General features: G+C 36.2%; 1 protein-coding gene across 5 annotated transcripts in view; it reads right to left on the bottom strand.

Annotated features, from left to right (window-relative positions):
• LOC133557251 (carbohydrate sulfotransferase 15-like) overlaps positions 1 to 21,222 on the bottom strand; it is a 142,156-nt gene that overhangs the window by 30,904 nt on the left and 90,030 nt on the right. For all 5 annotated transcript variants that reach the window (XM_061907585.1, XM_061907583.1, XM_061907582.1 and 2 more), the window contains 2 exons: positions 20,292 to 20,818; positions 1,101 to 1,440 (listed from right to left, as the gene is read on the bottom strand). In XM_061907585.1, coding sequence (XP_061763569.1) covers positions 1,101 to 1,440; positions 20,292 to 20,732 — 781 coding nt within the window. In that variant the 5' untranslated portion in view covers positions 20,733 to 20,818. The remainder of the gene's footprint in view (positions 1 to 1,100; positions 1,441 to 20,291; positions 20,819 to 21,222) is intronic.

The raw sequence follows: 21,222 nt of genomic DNA, 5'->3' as shown, positions 1-21,222 counted from the left end.
TTTGAATGGTAAAAGGATACCGATCCCAGAACCATGTATATCAAATATTTCCGGATGGTTCAACCGCCACCCGCCCGGATCTAATTAATATCTATTTTTTCGTCATGTCACCCGCCCGACCCGCGACATTTTAAAGGTCTAAATAAATAAATACAACAAATATGTAGTTATATTTTATTTATTTATTTAGACAATAGAAAAAAAAATGGATTAAAAAAAACAAATCTGTTATTTGTTATAGCCAATCCAAAATAATCATCATCTGACCACCATGTGATGTCAGATGAAACAAAAACTGAGCTGTTTGGTCACAATACCCAAAGAAGGTAAGGCCTTTAATCCCAGGAACATCACGCCCCCTGAGTCAAAATAAGCTCCTGTTTGTCGGCTCAAGGAGCTGTTTTGGCCAGTTTCTTATCTGTTTTGAAGAAGCAGCTGTGCTCCTTTCTGGGCTCCTTTCGCTCTACATAAGCTGACACTTTTTGTTTGGCTTTAGACCTCTTCTTGCTGATGCTATTGTCGCATTGTAAGGGCTGGTCTCCTGAAACTTCAGTAAAACATGGTATTGTACAATTATGTCTCTGGGGTCTTTTTTTTTACTCAACATACAGTACAGGCCAAACGTTTTGGACACACCTTCTCGTTTTCTTTATTTTCACGACTATTTACATTGTAGATTGTCACTGAAGGCATCATAACTGTGACACCTGTGAAGCTAATCTGCAGAATGCCAAGAGTGTACAGAGCAATAATCAGAACAAAGGGTGGCTATGTTGAAGAAAGTAGAATATTAAAACATGTTTTTAGTTATTTCACCTTTTTTTTTTTGTTAATACATAACTCCACGTGTGTTATTCATAGTTTTGATGCCTTCAGTGCCAATCTACAATGTAAGAAGTCATGAAAATAAAGAAAACACATCGAATGGGAGGGTGTGACCAAACTTTTGGGCTGTACTGTATATGTCATCCAAAAGAAATTGGGTTTGACCAGTGAGTTAAATTCCCTGAAAGGAGGACCGGTTTTCTACTTTTATAGTAGATTTTAAAAAAGACTGTAAAGAAGAAATTATTAGTATGAAGATATAGATATTCACTCACCAAATCTCTTGCGGGTCCACCAGTGCGGTTCTTTAAAAGTGGCGAACTGGACGTCGGGATGCAGCCGCAGTCGGTTGTAAAGATCCGTGGTGCCGCACTTGGGCTGCCCGATGATGTAGAAATACGGCAGGCAGCGGATGCGGTAAAGCTTCCCGCCGTGGCTGAACAAGTGCTTTTCGAAACTGCGCCGCAAGTGCGTGAAGACGGTGCGAAAGCGCCGGGCGTAGTGCGCGTACAAGTTCTCCCCGTAAGGGTCGGAGGTGACGTTGCCGGCGTACTCCTGGTACCAGCACGGGTTGCGGACGTCCGGCAGGAATTTGCAGGGGATGACAGAAAACATCTGGAAAGACAGAAAAAAAAAACAAGAAATTGGAGTCTAATTACCTCATACCGTATTTTCCGTACCATAGGGCTAGACTTTTGACAAGAACAAGAAAGTTTGATCACATTACGCCTGTACTGGCTTCCTGTGCACTTAAGATGTGACTTTAAGGTTTTACTACTTACGTATAAAATACTACACGGTCTAGCTCCATCCTATCTTGCCGATTGTATTGTACCGTATGTCCCGGCAAGAAATCTGAGTTCAAAAGACTCCGGCTTACTAGTGATTCCTAGAGCCCAAAAAAAGTCTGCGGGCTATAGAGCGTTTTCCGTTCGGGCTCCAGTACTCTGGAATGCCCTCCCGGTAACAGTTCGAGATGCTACCTCAGTAGAAGCATTTAAGTCTCACCTTAAAACTCATCTGTATACTCTAGCCTTTAAATAGACCTCCTTTTTAGACCAGTTGATCTGCCGCTTCTTTTCTTTCTCCTATGTCCCCCCCTCCCTTGTGGAGGGGGTCCGGTCCGATGACCATGGATGAAGTACTGGCTGTCCAGAGTCGAGACCCAGGATGGACCGCTCGTCGGGACCCAGGATGGACCGCTCGCCTGTATCGGTTGGGGACATCTCTACGCTGCTGATCCGCTTGAGATGGTTTCCTGTGGACGGGACTCTCGCTGCTGTCTTGGATCCGCTTGAACTGAACTCTCGCGGCTGTGTTGGAGCCACTATGGATTGAACTTTCACAGTATCATGTTAGACCCGCTCGACATCCATTGCTTTCGGTCCCCTAGAGGGGGGGGGGGGGTTGCCCACATCTGAGGTCCTCTCCAAGGTTTCTCATAGTCAGCATTGTCACTGGCGTCCCACTGGATGTGAATTCTCCCTGCCCACTGGGTGTGAGTTTTCCTTGCCCTTTTGTGGGTTCTTCCGAGGATGTTGTAGTCGTAATGGTTTGTGCAGTCCTTTGAGACATTTGTGATTTGGGGCTATATAAATAAACATTGATTGATTGATTGATATAAGTAAGAACTTTATACTACTTTAAGAGGATGAATATCCCATAACAAGAAGATGGATAAAAAGAAGAAGCTTATTGACTATGCTGTCTATATGGACTACGAAGGCGGACGCGCGAACATTTTCAGGACTTATGCAGATCCCAAATACAGATCAGCAGGTACCAGAAGGTAAGAAAAGTTGTTTCTAAATACAAACCCCATTTCCTTATGAGTTGGGAAATTGTGTTAGATGTAAATATAAACGGAATACAATGATTTGCAAATACTTTTCAACCCATATTCAGTTGAATATGCTACAAAGACAAGATATTTGATGTTCAAACTCATAAACTTAGTTTTTTTTTGCAAATAATAGTTAACTTAGAATTTCATGGCTGCAACACCTGCCAAAGTAGTTGGGAAAGGGCATGGTCACCACTGTGTTACATCACCTTTTCTTTCAACAACACTCAATAAACGCTTGGGAACTGCACCACACATTTTCGATGGGAGACATGTCTAGACTGCAGGCGGGCCAGGAACGTACCCGCACTCTTTTACTGCGAAGCCACGCTGTTGTAACACGCGGCTTGGCATTGTTATGCTGAAATAAGCAGGGGCGTCCATGATAACGTTGCTTGGATGACAACATATGTTGCTCCAAAACCTGTATGGACCTTTCAGCATTAATGGTGCCTTCACAGATGTGTAAGTTACCCATGCCTTGGGCACTAATACACCCCCATACCATCACATATGCTGGCTTTTGAACTTCGCGCCTAAAACAATCCGGATGGTTATTTTCCTCTTTGTTCCGGAGGACACCACGTCCACAGTCTCCAAATATAATTTGAACACTTTACCACTTTGCATCAGTCCATCTTAGATGAGCTCGGGCCCAGCGAAGCAAGCGGCGTTCCTGGGTGTTGTTGATAAATGGCTTTCGCTTTGCATAGTACAGTTTTAACTTGCACTTACAGATGTAGCGACCAACTGTAGTTAGTGACAGTGGTCTTATGAAGTTTTCCTGAGCCCATTTGGTGATATCCTTTACACACTGATGTTGGTTTTTGATGCAGTACCGCCTGAGGGATCAAAGGTCTGTAATATCATCGCTTACGTGCAGTGATTTCTCCAGATTCTCTGAACCTTTTGATGATATTACGGACCGTAGATGGTGAAATCCCTAAATTCCTTGCAATAGCTCGTTGAAAAATGTTGTTCTAAAACTGTTCGACAACTTGCTTACAAATCGGTGACCCTCACCCCATCCTTGTTTGTGAATTACTTAGTATTTCATGGAAGCTGCTTTTATACCCACTCATGGCACCCAACTGTTCCCAATTAGCCTGCACACCTGTGGGATGTTCCAAATAAGTGTTTGATGAGCATCCTTCAACTTTATCAGTATTTATTGCCACCTTTCCTAACTTCTTTGTCACATGTTGCGGGCATCAAATTCTAAAGTTAATGATTATTTGCAAAAATAAAATGCTAATCAGTTTTAACTTCAAATATGTTTTATTTGTAGCATTTTCACCTGAATATGGGTTGAAAATAGTTTGCAAATCATAGTATTCCGTTTATATTTACATCTAACACAATTTCCCAACTCATATGGAAACGGGGTTTGTAGTATTGCGAAACAAAACAAACGTCTTACCTTATACACACACCATAATAATACTTAGCTTAGAACTTAGAACATAGCTTACCAAAGTCTTCCTAAAACTTTTTGATGGATTTTCAAGCGCCGTGTGTAATGTTCTATATTTTCAATGGAACATATAAAATGTTGGTGTTTTTTACTTGAGTCATATCGCCATCATATCGCAGTCCACACATATTTCCTATGTGTGACTGCCATCTACTGGTCAAACTTAAACAAAATTATTCCGTACATAAGGCAAACTGGGTTATAAAGTTAAAAGTTAAAAGACTCATCACCCTTGATCACCCCTTGGGAGGTGAGGGGAGCAGTGAGCAGTAGCAGTGGCCACGCCCGGGAATCATTTTTGGTGATTTAACCCCCAATTCCAACCCTTGATGCTGAATGCCAAGCAGGGAGGTAACGGGTCCCATTTTTATAGTCTTTGGTATGACTCGGCCGGGGTTTGAACTTACAACCTCCCGATCTCAGGGCGGACACTCTAACAACCACTATGAGGCGCACTGTCGATTCTTGAGAAAATGAAAGGATTTTAAGTGAGCCTTTTACTTAGAAAAGTACGGTATATTGTGGTAATTTAATAAATCATAATTTGGAAAGCGGAAAATAAAACATTTTTAACCCCACCCTTTATTTTATTGATAATATATTGCAAGACATTTTGGTACCTTAACAAAAATGCATTTTAGGCCATTTCTATGCAAGCAGAAGGAGTATTTACAACCTGTAACCTGTTTTGAGAAAAAAGTTTAATGATTATTATACCAAACAATACATTGTGAAAATCGGCATTATTATTCACCCCAGGAATCGGTATTGGATCAAATCGTTACGTGCCCAAAGATTCACGTGTCGACATCTGGATCGATTCCCGCTGCTTTACTTAAAAATTTAGCGATTATCTTCTTCTGTCATCTTGCTCGGTGTGTGTGTGTGTTTATAGCATGTTTAGCCATTCCCTTTCCTGTAGTCCTCCAGTGATAATGGTACTTGGAAGAACATTTTCCGCCGTGGTGGCGAGGATTTGTATCTTAGAAGCGGTTATGTATTGTGGATGGATGACACGTTATAGCTAATATAGACACTTACATCATGTGTTGCCTTCATTATAACACTTATATAAGGCTTTTAAAGTCATTTTGATAGTAGGCTAATATAGACACATCATGTGTTGTCTTCATTATAAAACTTGTATAAGACTTTTAAATAATGTTGATAGTAGGCTAATATAACTAATATAGACACATCATGTGTTGCCTTCATTATAACACTTATATAAGTATTTTGAAGTTATTTTGATAGTAGGCTATTACAGCTAATATAGACACATCATGTGTTGCCTTCATTATAACACTTATATAAGTATTTTGAAGTTATTTTGATAGTAGGCTATTACAGCTAATATAGACACTTTACATCACGTGTTGCCTTCAATATAACACTAACACTTAGACTTTTAAAGTAATTTTGATAGTAGGCTATAATAACTTATAAGGACACTTACATCATGAGTTGCCTTCAATATAACACTTATGTAAGACTTTTAAAGTCATTTTTGATAGTAGGCTAATATAGCTAACATAGACACTTACAACATGCGTTTCCTTCATCATAACATATAATACTTTTAAAGTCATTTTGATAGTAGGCTAATATAGACACTTACATCATGTGTTGCTTTCATTATAACACTTATATGAGACTTTTAAAGTCATTTTGATAGTAAGCTAATATAGACACTTACATCAGGCGCCAGCGCCCCCCGCAACCCCAAAAGGGAATAAGCGGTAGAAAATGGATGGATGGATCATGTGTTGCCTTCATTATAACACTTATATAAGACTTTTAAAGTCATTTTGATAGTAAGCTAATATAGACACTTACATCATGAGTTGCCTTCATTATAACTTTTATATAAGACTTTTAAAGTCATTTTGATAGTAGGCAATTGTAGCTAATATAGACACTTACATCATGTGTTGCCTTCATTATAACTTTTATGTAAGACTTTTAAAGTAATGTTGATAGTAGGCTGGTATTGCTAATATAGACACTTACATCATGTGTTGCCTTCAATATAAGATTTCTAAAATACTTTTGAAGTCATTTTGAATGTAGGCTATTATAGCTAATATAGACACTTACATCATGTGTTGCCTTCATTATAACTCTTATATAATACTTTTAAAGTAATTTTGATAGTAGGCTATTATGGCTAATATAGACACTTACATCATGTGTTGCCTTCATTATAACACTTACATAAGACTTTTAAAATAATTTTGATAGTAGGCTAATATAACTAATATAGACACTTACATCATGTGTTGCCTTCATTATAACACTTACATAAGACTTTTAAAGTCATTTTTGATAGTAGGCTAATATAACTAATATAGACACTTACATCATGTGTTGCCTTCATTATAACACTTACATAAGACCTTTTAAATAATTTTGATAGTAGGCTAATATAACTAATATAGACACTTACATTATGTGTTGCCTTCATTATAACACTTATATAAGACTTTTAAAATAATTTTGATAGTAGACTAATATAACTAATATAGACACTTACAACATGTGTTGCCTTCATCATAACACGTATATAAGACTTTTAAAGTCATTTTTGATAGTAGGCTAATACAGCTAATGTAGACACTTACAACATGTGTTGCCTTCATTATAACACTTACATAAGACTTATAAAATAATTTTGACAGTAGGCTAATATAACTAATATAGACACTTACATCATGTGTTGCCTTCATTATAACACTTATATAAGACTTTTAAAGTCATTTTGATAGTAGGCTAATATAACTAATATAGACACTTACATCATGTGTTGCCTTCATTATAACACTTACATAAGACTTTTAAAATAATTTTGACAGTAGGCTAATATAACTAATATAGACACTTACATCATTTGTTGCCTTCATTATAACACTTACATAAGACTTTTAAAATAATTTTGATAGTAGGCTAATATAGCTCATATAGACACAACATGTGTTGCCTTCATCATAACACGTATATAAGACTTTTAAAGTCATTTTTGATAGTAGGCTAATATAGCCAATATAGACACTTACATCATTTGTTGCCTTCATTATAACACTTACATAAGACTTTTAAAATAATTTTGATAGTAGGCTAATGTAGCTCATATAGACACAACATGTGTTGCCTTCATCATAACACGTATATAAGACTTTTAAAGTCATTTTTGATAGTAGGCTAATATAGCCAATATAGACACTTACATCATGTGTTGCCTTCATTATAACACTTATATAAGGCTTTTAAAGTCATTTTGATAGTAGGCTATTATAGCTAATATAGACACTTACATCATGTGTTGCCTTCATTATAACACTTATATAAGACTTTTAAAGTCATTTTGATAGTAGGCTATTATAGCTAATATAGACACTTACAACATGTGTTGCCTTCATTATAACACTTATATAAGACTTTTAAAGTCATTTTGATAGTAGGCTATTATAGCTAATATAGACACTTACATCATGTGTTGCCTTCATTATAACACTTATATAAGACTTTTAAAGTCATTTTGATAGTAGGCTATTATAGCTAATATAGACACTTACATCATGTGTTGCCTTCATTATAACACTTATATAAGACTTTTAAAGTCATTTTGATAGTAGGCTATTATTGCTAATATAGACACTTACATAATGTGTTGCCTTCATTATAACACTTATATAAGACTTTTAAAGTCATTTTGATAGTAGGCTATTATAGCTAATATAGACACTTACATCATGTGTTGCCTTCATTATAACACTTATATAAGACTTTTAAAGTCATTTTGATAGTAGGCTATTATAGCTAATATAGACACTTACATCATGTGTTGCCTTCATTATAACACTTATGTAAGACTTTTAAAGTCATTTTGATAGTAGGCTATTATAGCTAATATAGACACTTACATCATGTGTTGCCTTCATTATAACACTTACATAAGACTTTTAAAATAATTTTGATAGTAGGCTATTATAGCTAATATAGACACTTACATCATGTGTTGCCTTCATTATAACACTTATGTAAGACTTTTAAAGTCATTTTGATAGTAGGCTATTATAGCTAATATAGACACTTACATCATGTGTTGCCTTCATTATAACACTTACATAAGACTTATAAAATAATTTTGACAGTTGGCTAATATAACTAATATAGACACTTACATCATGTGTTGCCTTCATTATAACACTTATATAAGACTTTTAAAGTCATTTTGATAGTAGGCTAATATAACTAATATAGACACTTACATCATGTGTTGCCTTCATTATAACACTTACATAAGACTTTTAAAATAATTTTGACAGTAGGCTAATATAACTAATATAGACACTTACATCATTTGTTGCCTTCATTATAACACTTACATAAGACTTTTAAAATAATTTTGATAGTAGGCTAATATAGCTCATATAGACACGACATGTGTTGCCTTCATCATAACACGTATATAAGACTTTTAAAGTCATTTTTGATAGTAGGCTAATATAGCCAATATAGACACTTACATCATTTGTTGCCTTCATTATAACACTTACATAAGACTTTTAAAATAATTTTGATAGTAGGCTAATGTAGCTCATATAGACACAACATGTGTTGCCTTCATCATAACACGTATATAAGACTTTTAAAGTCATTTTTGATAGTAGGCTAATATAGCCAATATAGACACTTACATCATGTGTTGCCTTCATTATAACACTTATATAAGGCTTTTAAAGTCATTTTGATAGTAGGCTATTATAGCTAATATAGACACTTACATCATGTGTTGCCTTCATTATAACACTTATATAAGACTTTTAAAGTCATTTTGATAGTAGGCTATTATAGCTAATATAGACACTTACAACATGTGTTGCCTTCATTATAACACTTATATAAGACTTTTAAAGTCATTTTGATAGTAGGCTATTATAGCTAATATAGACACTTACATCATGTGTTGCCTTCATTATAACACTTATATAAGACTTTTAAAGTCATTTTGATAGTAGGCTATTGTAGCTAATATAGACACTTACATCATGTGTTGCCTTCATTATAACACTTATATAAGACTTTTAAAGTCATTTTGATAGTAGGCTATTATTGCTAATATAGACACTTACATCATGTGTTGCCTTCATTATAACACTTATATAAGACTTTTAAAGTCATTTTGATAGTAGGCTATTATAGCTAATATAGACACTTACATCATGTGTTGCCTTCATTATAACACTTATATAAGACTTTTAAAGTCATTTTGATAGTAGGCTATTATAGCTAATATAGACACTTACATCATGTGTTGCCTTCATTATAACACTTATGTAAGACTTTTAAAGTCATTTTGATAGTAGGCTATTATAGCTAATATAGACACTTACATCATGTGTTGCCTTCATTATAACACTTACATAAGACTTTTAAAATAATTTTGATAGTAGGCTATTATAGCTAATATAGACACTTACATCATGTGTTGCCTTCATTATAACACTTATATAAGACTTTTAAAGTCATTTTGATAGTAGGCTATTATAGCTAATATAGACACTTACATCATGTGTTGCCTTCATTATAACACTTATGTAAGACTTTTAAAGTCATTTTGATAGTAGGCTATTATGGCTAATATAGACACTTACATCATGTGTTGCCTTCATTATAACACTTACATAAGACTTTTAAAATAATTTTGATAGTAGGCTAATATAACTAATATAGACACTTACATCATGTGTTGCCTTCATTATAACACTTACATAAGACTTTTAAAGTCATTTTTGATAGTAGGCTAATATAACTAATATAGACACTTACATCATGTGTTGCCTTCATTATAACACTTACATAAGACCTTTTAAATAATTTTGATAGTAGGCTAATATAACTAATATAGACACTTACATTATGTGTTGCCTTCATTATAACACTTACATAAAACTTTTAAAATAATTTTGATAGTAGACTAATATAACTAATATAGACACTTACAACATGTGTTGCCTTCATCATAACACGTATATAAGACTTTTAAAGTCATTTTTGATAGTAGGCTAATACAGCTAATGTAGACACTTACAACATGTGTTGCCTTCATTATAACACTTACATAAGACTTATAAAATAATTTTGACAGTAGGCTAATATAACTAATATAGACACTTACATCATGTGTTGCCTTCATTATAACACTTATATAAGACTTTTAAAGTCATTTTGATAGTAGGCTAATATAACTAATATAGACACTTACATCATGTGTTGCCTTCATTATAACACTTACATAAGACTTTTAAAATAATTTTGACAGTAGGCTAATATAACTAATATAGACACTTACATCATTTGTTGCCTTCATTATAACACTTACATAAGACTTTTAAAATAATTTTGATAGTAGGCTAATATAGTTCATATAGACACAACATGTGTTGCCTTCATCATAACACGTATATAAGACTTTTAAAGTCATTTTTGATAGTAGGCTAATATAGCCAATATAGACACTTACATCATTTGTTGCCTTCATTATAACACTTACATAAGACTTTTAAAATAATTTTGATAGTAGGCTAATGTAGCTCATATAGACACAACATGTGTTGCCTTCATCATAACACGTATATAAGACTTTTAAAGTAATTTTTGATAGTAGGCTAATATAGCCAATATAGACACTTACATCATGTGTTGCCTTCATTATAACACTTATATAAGGCTTTTAAAGTCATTTTGATAGTAGGCTATTATAGCTAATATAGACACTTACATCATGTGTTGCCTTCATTATAACACTTATATAAGACTTTTAAAGTCATTTTGATAGTAGGCTATTATAGCTAATATAGACACTTACATCATGTGTTGCCTTCATTATAACACTTATATAAGACTTTTAAAGTCATTTTGATAGTAGGCTATTATAGCTAATATAGACACTTACATCATGTGTTGCCTTCATTATAACACTTATATAAGACTTTTAAAGTCATTTTGATAGTAGGCTATTATTGCTAATATAGACACTTACATCATGTGTTGCCTTCATTATAACACTTATATAAGACTTTTAAAGTCATTTTGATAGTAGGCTATTATAGCTAATATAGACACTTACATCATGTGTTGCCTTCATTATAACACTTATATAAGACTTTTAAAGTCATTTTGATAGTAGGCTATTATAGCTAATATAGACACTTACATCATGTGTTGCCTTCATTATAACACTTATGTAAGACTTTTAAAGTCATTTTGATAGTAGGCTATTATAGCTAATATAGACACTTACATCATGTGTTGCCTTCATTATAACACTTACATAAGACTTTTAAAATAATTTTGATAGTAGGCTATTATAGCTAATATAGACACTTACATCATGTGTTGCCTTCATTATAACACTTATGTAAGACTTTTAAAGTCATTTTGATAGTAGGCTATTATAGCTAATATAGACACTTACATCATGTGTTGCCTTCATTATAACACTTACATAAGACTTATAAAATAATTTTGACAGTAGGCTAATATAACTAATATAGACACTTACATCATGTGTTGCCTTCATTATAACACTTATATAAGACTTTTAAAGTCATTTTGATAGTAGGCTAATATAACTAATATAGACACTTACATCATGTGTTGCCTTCATTATAACACTTACATAAGACTTTTAAAATCATTTTGACAGTAGGCTAATATAACTAATATAGACACTTACATCATTTGTTGCCTTCATTATAACACTTACATAAGACTTTTAAAATAATTTTGATAGTAGGCTAATATAGCTCATATAGACACAACATGTGTTGCCTTCATCATAACACGTATATAAGACTTTTAAAGTCATTTTTGATAGTAGGCTAATATAGCCAATATAGACACTTACATCATTTGTTGCCTTCATTATAACACTTACATAAGACTTTTAAAATAATTTTGATAGTAGGCTAATGTAGCTCATATAGACACAACATGTGTTGCCTTCATCATAACACGTATATAAGACTTTTAAAGTCATTTTTGATAGTAGGCTAATATAGCCAATATAGACACTTACATCATGTGTTGCCTTCATTATAACACTTATATAAGGCTTTTAAAGTCATTTTGATAGTAGGCTATTATAGCTAATATAGACACTTACATCATGTGTTGCCTTCATTATAACACTTATATAAGACTTTTAAAGTCATTTTGATAGTAGGCTATTATAGCTAATATAGACACTTACAACATGTGTTGCCTTCATTATAACACTTATATAAGACTTTTAAAGTCATTTTGATAGTAGGCTATTATAGCTAATATAGACACTTACATCATGTGTTGCCTTCATTATAACACTTATATAAGACTTTTAAAGTCATTTTGATAGTAGGCTATTATAGCTAATATAGACACTTACATCATGTGTTGCCTTCATTATAACACTTATATAAGACTTTTAAAGTCATTTTGATAGTAGGCTATTATTGCTAATATAGACACTTACATCATGTGTTGCCTTCATTATAACACTTATATAAGACTTTTAAAGTCATTTTGATAGTAGGCTATTATAGCTAATATAGACACTTACATCATGTGTTGCCTTCATTATAACACTTATATAAGACTTTTAAAGTCATTTTGATAGTAGGCTATTATAGCTAATATAGACACTTACATCATGTGTTGCCTTCATTATAACACTTATGTAAGACTTTTAAAGTCATTTTGATAGTAGGCTATTAAAGCTAATATAGACACTTACATCATGTGTTGCCTTCATTATAACACTTACATAAAACTTTTAAAATAATTTTGATAGTAGGCTATTATAGCTAATATAGACACTTACATCATGTGTTGCCTTCATTATAACACTTATGTAAGACTTTTAAAGTCATTTTGATAGTAGGCTATTATAGCTAATATAGACACTTACATCATGTGTTGCCTTCATTATAACACTTACATAAGACTTATAAAATAATTTTGACAGTAGGCTAATATAACTAATATAGACACTTACATCATGTGTTGCCTTCATTATAACACTTATATAAGACTTTTAAAGTCATTTTGATAGTAGGCTATTATAGCTAATATAGACACTTACATCATGTGTTGCCTTCATTATAACACTTATATAAGACTTTTAAAGTCATTTTGATAGTAGGCTATTATTGCTAATATAGACACTTACATCATTTGTTGCCTTCATTATAACACTTACATAAGACTTTTAAAATAATTTTGATAGTAGGCTAATATAGCTCATATAGACACAACATGTGTTGCCTTCATCATAACACGTATATAAGACTTTTAAAGTCATTTTTGATAGTAGGCTAATATAGCCAATATAGACACTTACATCATTTGTTGCCTTCATTATAACACTTACATAAGACTTTTAAAATAATTTTGATAGTAGGCTAATGTAGCTCATATAGACACAACATGTGTTGCCTTCATTATAACACTTATATAAGGCTTTTAAAGTCATTTTGATAGTAGGCTATTATAGCTAATATAGACACTTACATCATGTGTTGCCTTCATTATAACACTTATATAAGACTTTTAAAGTCATTTTGATAGTAGGCTATTATAGCTAATATAGACACTTACAACATGTGTTGCCTTCATTATAACACTTATATAAGACTTTTAAAGTCATTTTGATAGTAGGCTATTATAGCTAATATAGACACTTACATCATGTGTTGCCTTCATTATAACACTTATATAAGACTTTTAAAGTCATTTTGATAGTAGGCTATTATAGCTAATATAGACACTTACATCATGTGTTGCCTTCATTATAACACTTATATAAGACTTTTAAAGTCATTTTGATAGTAGGCTATTATTGCTAATATAGACACTTACATCATGTGTTGCCTTCATTATAACACTTATATAAGACTTTTAAAGTCATTTTGATAGTAGGCTATTATAGCTAATATAGACACTTACATCATGTGTTGCCTTCATTATAACACTTATATAAGACTTTTAAAGTCATTTTGATAGTAGGCTATTATAGCTAATATAGACACTTACATCATGTGTTGCCTTCATTATAACACTTATGTAAGACTTTTAAAGTCATTTTGATAGTAGGCTATTATAGCTAATATAGACACTTACATCATGTGTTGCCTTCATTATAACACTTACATAAGACTTTTAAAATAATTTTGATAGTAGGCTAATATAGCTAATATAGACACTTACAACATGTGTTGCCTTCATCATAACACGTATATAAGACTTTTAAAGTCATTTTTGATAGTAGGCTAATATAGCTAATATAGACACAGCATGCGTTGCCTTCTATACAACATATGATACTTTTAAAGTCATTTTGATAATAGGCTAATATAGCTAATATAGACACTTACATCATGTGTTGCCTTCATTATAACTTTGATATAAGACTTTTAGAGTAATGTTGATAGTAGGCTATTATAGCTAATATAGACACTTTACATCATCTGTTGCCTTCATTATAACTTTGATACAAGACTTTTAAAGTAATGTTGATAGTATGCTATTATAACTAATGTAGACACTTTACATCCTCTGTTGCATTCATTATAACACTTATATTAAGGATTTTAATTTTTTCCTGGCTCCAGACAGATTTGTATTTTGTACTTGAGGGTTCCAGGTTTGATTCCCGCTTCCACCATCCCAGTCACTGCCGTTGTGTCCTTGGGCAAGACACTTTTACCCACCTGCTCCGAGTGCCACCCACACTGGTTTAAATGTAACTTAGATGTTGAGTTTCACTATGTAAAGCGCTTTGAGTCACTAGAGAAAAGCGCTATATAAATATGATTCACTTCACTTATATTTGGTCCAATATGGCTCTTTCAACATTTTGGGGTTGCCGACCCCTGACCTCTCCCGCCTGGAGCGGTGTTGTGCAGGTTGAAAGACTCCTATTGATTTGCAGGCAAAGAGAGCGAGGGCTCTTGTATGGATTATCTCCAAAAGATGATTTGATGGTAACGTCCGATCATGGCAGCGACGCAGACATCTCATTGCAGTCTCCTCACATTGGAGATTGTCTTTGGGGCGGTCAAAGACCCAACAAAGCCGATCGCCGGCGAGACCGACAGCTTCTCCAAATGCAATTAATGCCGTCGCACTTATTGATTGTCCCTCGGCACGCACGCTCCTTTTCATTAGCGCGCTCGATGAGAGATGAGTTATGTTGCAAACAGCTGGGAAAAAGTCATTATCATTAGACGGAACGGCTAATTGGAGCTGAGGAGAGGCAAGGATCAAGGACTTTGAAGCACAGTGGAGTCCTCCTTTTACGGACTCCTCTATTTGAGAACTTTTCCATTTACAAGCTTTTAGATCCAAACAACAAGCTGCTGTCTTCTGTATAACTGCTCTGCCAAAACGCTTACACGCACATAAATCCCTTTGGTGCCCTCACAAAGATCAGAAATCACACAAATTTGCCAACCATATTTCTACTGGGGTTGTCCCGATACCAATATTTTTGGTATCAATACCGGTACCAATATGTATTTTGATAATTTTCGCAAAATATTATTTTTATTAGCGCATGTCTAGAATTTCCGCCGGGTCAAACTCGTTTCGCCAAATAATTAGCATATGCCTAGAATTTCCGTCGGGTCAAACTCGTCACGTCACGAGTGAAACTTCACCTGTCATCATTTTCAAAATGGAGGAGGCTGATTTCAATCATTTGAAATCGCATAAAAGGAAGAAGATTAAGAGCTATTCAGTAGGATTTCAGGTCCAAGCTATTGAATATGCTAAAAAGAACAGTAAGCAGCTATGTTTTATTAATATACCGTAGCTGTGTGTGTCAAATATGAGTCATTAAATGACTTCCGCCTCCTGGTGGTAGAGGGCGCTAGTGATCCTTCTTGCGACAACTCGGCTGCAGAAAAAGTGATAACAAGCAGCAAGAGTGAGCAGCGTGTGTTTATTTTTTCCTCTCGCTTGCACTTTTAACATAGAGGATTACATATCTTTTTTTTGTTTTATTTTATTTTATTTTTTTACATATCTAAAATAGAACAGTTCTCTAAACTGGACTTTCAATCAAAGCAAGAGGTAATAAAGGAAGATCTCCATCGAGACAGAGAGACTTTTAAAACTGAAGAAAGATAAGGAAGACTACTATAAACAAGTTATCGATGCTTTTGATCAGAAGGAGCTGCGCATGGACTTCATTTATAAGTAAAGGTAAGACCATAATAATGTTTTTTTTAAATTAAATTTGCTTTTCAAGATGGAAGCCTTACATCACACTCACATTTATAAGCGCAGGCCTAAATTTACCGCATGCCTTTGGTAAACGCCGGAGTGAGAAGAGGTTTTAGATTAATTAGCGCCCCGGCGGCAATTCAAGGAAATACGGTATATTGAACTCTGTCTCTGCTTGGCTCCTTGCTTCTTGTCTGATTAATAGATGTCATCAGTGTTTGAACCTGACATCCAGCTGAGATAGCAGCACCCCCTGCAATCCCTAAAGCAGGGGTCACCAACGCGGGGCCCGCGGGCACCAGGTAGCCCGTAAGGACCAGATGAGTCGCCCGCTGGCCTGTTCTAAAAATAGCTCAAATATCAGCACTTATCACTGAGCTGCCTCTATTTTTTTAATTTTATATATTAACTAGCAAGCTGGTCTCGCTTTGCTCGACATTTTTAATTCTAAGAGAGACAAAACTCAAATACAATTTGAAAATCCGAAAAAATATTTTAAAGACTTGGTCTTCACTTGTTTGAATTAAATTCATTTATTTTTTCACTTTGCTTCTTATAACTTTCAGAAAGACAATTTTAGGGAAAAAATACAACCTTAAAAATTATTTTAGGATTTTTAAACACATATACCTTTTTTACCTTTTAAATTATTTCCTCTTTTTTCCTGACAATTTAAATCAATGTTCAAGTAAAAAAAAAATGTTTTTACTGTAAGGTATAGTAAATACATTTTAATCTAATTCTTCATTTTAGCTTCTGTTTTTTCGACTAAAAATATTTGTGAAATATTTCTTCAAACTTATTATGATTAAAATTCGAAAAAATATATTCCGGAAAATCTAGAAAATCTGTAGAATCAAATTTAAATCTTATTTCAAAGTCTTTTGAATTTCTTTAAAAAAAATTTGTTCTGGAAAATCTAGAAGAAATAAGGATTTGTCTTTGTTAGAAATATAGCTTGGTCCAATTTGTTATATATTCTAACAAAGTGCAGATTGGATTTTAACCTATTCAAAACATGTCATCAAAATTCAAAAACAAATTTTAATCCGGAAAAATTACTAATTTTGTTCCATAAATTATTTTTTAAATTTTTTCAAAAAGATACAAATTAGCTAGTTTTTCTCTTCATTTTTTTCGGTTGAATTTTGAATTTTAAAGAGTCGAAATTGAAGTGAATTAAGTGAGTGAATTATATTTATATAGCGCTTTTCTCTAGTTACTCAAAGCGCTTTACATAGTGAAACCCAATATCTAAGTTACATATAAACCAGTGTGGGTGGTAACTGGGAGCAGGTGGGTAAAGTGTCTTGCCCAAGGACACAACGGCAGTGACTAGGATGGCGGAAGCGGGAATCGAACCTGCAACCCTAAAGTTGCTGGCACGGCCGCTCTACCAACCGAGCTGTGCCGCCCCATAGTTTATGAAGATAAACTATGTTTCAAACTATTTAAAACATGTCATCAAAAATGTATATTTATTGTGAGAAATCATTACGATGATCATTGTTTCCACAAAGATAAATATCATTAATTATTATTATTATATTATTATATAGAGTTAAAGGTAAATTCAGCAAATTGGCCATTTTTGGCAATTTATTTAAGTGTGTGAGTGAATGTGTGAAGCATTTAAGTCTCACCTTAAAACTCATTTGTATACGCTAGTCTTCAAATAGACTCCCTTTTTAGACCAGTTGATCTGCCGTTTCTTTTCTTTTTCTTCTATGTCCCACTCTCCCTTGTGGAGGGGGTCCGGTCCGATCCGGTGGCCATGTACTGCTTGCCTGTGTATCGGCTGGGGACATCTCTGCGCTGCTGATCCGCCTCCGCTTGGGATGGTTTCCTACTGGCTCCGCTGTGAACGGGACTCTCGCTGCTGTGTTTGATCCGCTTTGGACTGGACTCTCGCGACTGTGTTGGATCCATTATGGATTGAACTTTCACAGTATCATGTTAGACCCGCTCGACATCCATTGCTTTCCTCCTCTCCAAGGTTCTCATAGTCATCATTGTCACCGACGTCCCACTGGGTGTGAGCTTTCCTTGCCCTTATGTGGGCCTACCGAGGATGTCGTAGTGGTTTGTGCAGCCCTTTGAGACACTAGTGATTTAGGGCTATATAAGTAAACATTGATTGATTGATATAGCGCTTTTCTCAAGTGACTCAAAGCACTTTTACATAGTGACACCCAATATCTAAGTTACATTTAAACCAGTGTGGGTGGTAACTGGGAGCAGGTGGGTAAAAGTGTCTTGCCCAAGGACACAACGGCAGTGACTAGGATGGCACAAGCGGGAATCGAACCTGCAACCCTAAGGTTGCTGGCACGGCCACTCTACCAACCGAGCTACGCCGCCCCTATGGAATTGTGTATCAAACTGGTAGCCCTTCGCATTAATCAGTACCCAAGAAGTAGCTCTTGGTTTCAAAAAGGTTGGGTGACCCCTGCCCTAAGCGGTAGAAAATGGATGGATAGTTCATTACTACTTACGTATAAAATACTACACGGTCTAGCTCCAGCCTATCTTGCCGATTGTATTGTACCATATGTCCCGGCAAGAAATCTGCGTTCAAAAGACTCCGGCTTATTAGTGATTCCCAAAGCCCAAAAAAAGTCTGCGGGCTACAGAGCGTTTTCCGGTCGGGCTCCAGTACTCTGGAATGCCCTCCCGGTAACAGTTCGAGATGCTACCTCAGTAGAAGCATTTAAGTCTCACCTTAAAACTCATCTGTATACTCTAGCCTTTAAATAGACCTCCTTTTTAGACCAGTTGATCTGCCGCTTCTTTTCTTTCTCCTATGTCCCCCCCTCCCTTGTGGAGGGGGTCCGGTCCGATGACCATGGATGAAGTACTGGCTGTCCAGAGTCGGGACCCAGGATGGACCGCTCGCCTGTATCGGTTGGGGACGTCTCTACGCTGCTGATCCGCTTGAGATGGTTTCCTGTGGACGGGACTCTCGCTGCTGTCTTGGATCCGCTTTGAACTGAACTCTCGCGGCTGTGGTGGAGCCACTATGGATTGAACTTTCACAGTATCATGTTAGACCCGCTCGACATCCATTGCTTTCGGTCCCCTAGAGGGGGGGGGGGGGGGGGTTGCCCACATCTGAGGTCCTCTCCAAGGTTTCTCATAGTCGCATTGTAGAGGACATTTTGTTCCTGCACCGTTCCCAGCTATAAGTAGTCTCTTTTCATCACATAATTCCACAGTATTCTGGACATCTGTGTTGCTGAATCTTTTGCAATCTGTTCAATGAATAATGGAGACGTCAAAGAAGAAAGATGTAGGTGGGAAGCGGTGTATTGCGGCCGCCTTTGGCAACAAAAACAGCCGGTGTTTCATTGTTTACATTCCCGGAAGATGACGGTGAAGCTTTACTATGGAACAGAGCGGTCAAGCGAACACGGTTGGATTGTATCGGTTGGGGACATCTCTACGCTGCTGATCCGCCTCCGCTTGAGATGGTCTCTCGCTGCTGTCTTGGATCCGCTTTGAACTGAACTCTCGCGGCTGTGTTGGAGCCACTATGGATTGAACTTTCACAGTATCATGTTAGACCCGCTCGACATCCATTGCTTTCGGTCCCCTAGAGGGGGGGGGGTTGCCCACATCTGAGGTCCTCTCCAAGGTTTCTCATAGTCAGCATTGTCACTGGCGTCCCACTGGATGTGAGTTTTCCTTGCCCTTTTGTGGGTTCTTCCGAGGATGTCGTAGTCGTAATGATTTGTGCAGTCCTTTGAGACATTTGTGATTTGGGGCTATATAAATAAACATTGATTGATTGATTGATTGACATTGTTTCTTACAGAGAACCTTGCTTCACTTTTTGATGTACAAAGCAATTCGGTTTGTAAACGGAGGTTCCTCTGTACTCACATGTTCCTCGCTTCGAACCAACGCCGTGCGTTCCGGAACCTGCCGCCAACCGGTGAACACCACTTTGGACTCGATGGACTTGACCACCAGCTGCATGTGCGCGAAGTCCTTGACCGCCGACACGTTGAAGGCGAAGGGTCCGGGTCCGACCGGGCCGCCGAAGTGATACGGCGAGGGCGTGAGCAGCAGACCCTTCTTGTCCCCGGTCAGGACGTAGGAGGCCATGACGAGGAACATGACGGCCACGGCGAAGAGGAGCCCGTAGAAGCGGAACTTGGGGGCGCCGCGCAGCGCCCGCCACATCCTGGGCCGCTCCCGTTTCACCTCCAGGATGGCGAGCAGGTCCACGAGCCCCTGGTCCACCTGCAGCAGCAATGGTCTCTGGCGGTAGTCGTCCGGCGGGGAGCCCAGCAGGGTGTACTTGTAGTCCGCCCGCGTCATGCTGTGGGCGAGCGGCGGCGTCCGCCCCGGCAGCTGTCACGGCGTCGCGGGTGCTCGGACCTCGTAGGAGGCTGTGGGACGGCGCTCTGACGGGAAGAGAAAGATCAGATGTTGAAATAGTTAGAAGCGCTTGATCCACTTTCATCGCCGCCGTCATCGCACGCAAGGAGGAAGTTCTTGTCTTTGTGCCGTCACAACAGATTTGACAAAAGCGAGTTCGGCAGGAATGAGTCAGATCATTTTGCAAAATTTCAATTTCGCTTCCTGTTTTTACGCCTCGGAACCCTGAAACCTATCAGCAGGACTATAGTCACAGTCACCGTGACTGTGACTATAGTTTTAGGTCCATAGTCCATAGTGGATCGAACATAATAGTGAGAGTCCAGTCCATAGTGGATCTAGCATAATAGTGAGAGTCCAGTCCATAGTGGATCGAACATAATAGTGAGAGTCCAGTCCATAGTGGATCGAACATAATAGTGAGAGTCAA

The sequence above is a fragment of the Nerophis ophidion genome, linkage group LG08 (genome assembly GCF_033978795.1).
Source record: "Nerophis ophidion isolate RoL-2023_Sa linkage group LG08, RoL_Noph_v1.0, whole genome shotgun sequence".
In the NCBI taxonomy this organism is placed as follows: domain Eukaryota; kingdom Metazoa; phylum Chordata; class Actinopteri; order Syngnathiformes; family Syngnathidae; genus Nerophis; species Nerophis ophidion.
Note: the sequence above shows the minus strand (reverse complement) of the source record. Positions and strands in the feature narration are given on the sequence as shown.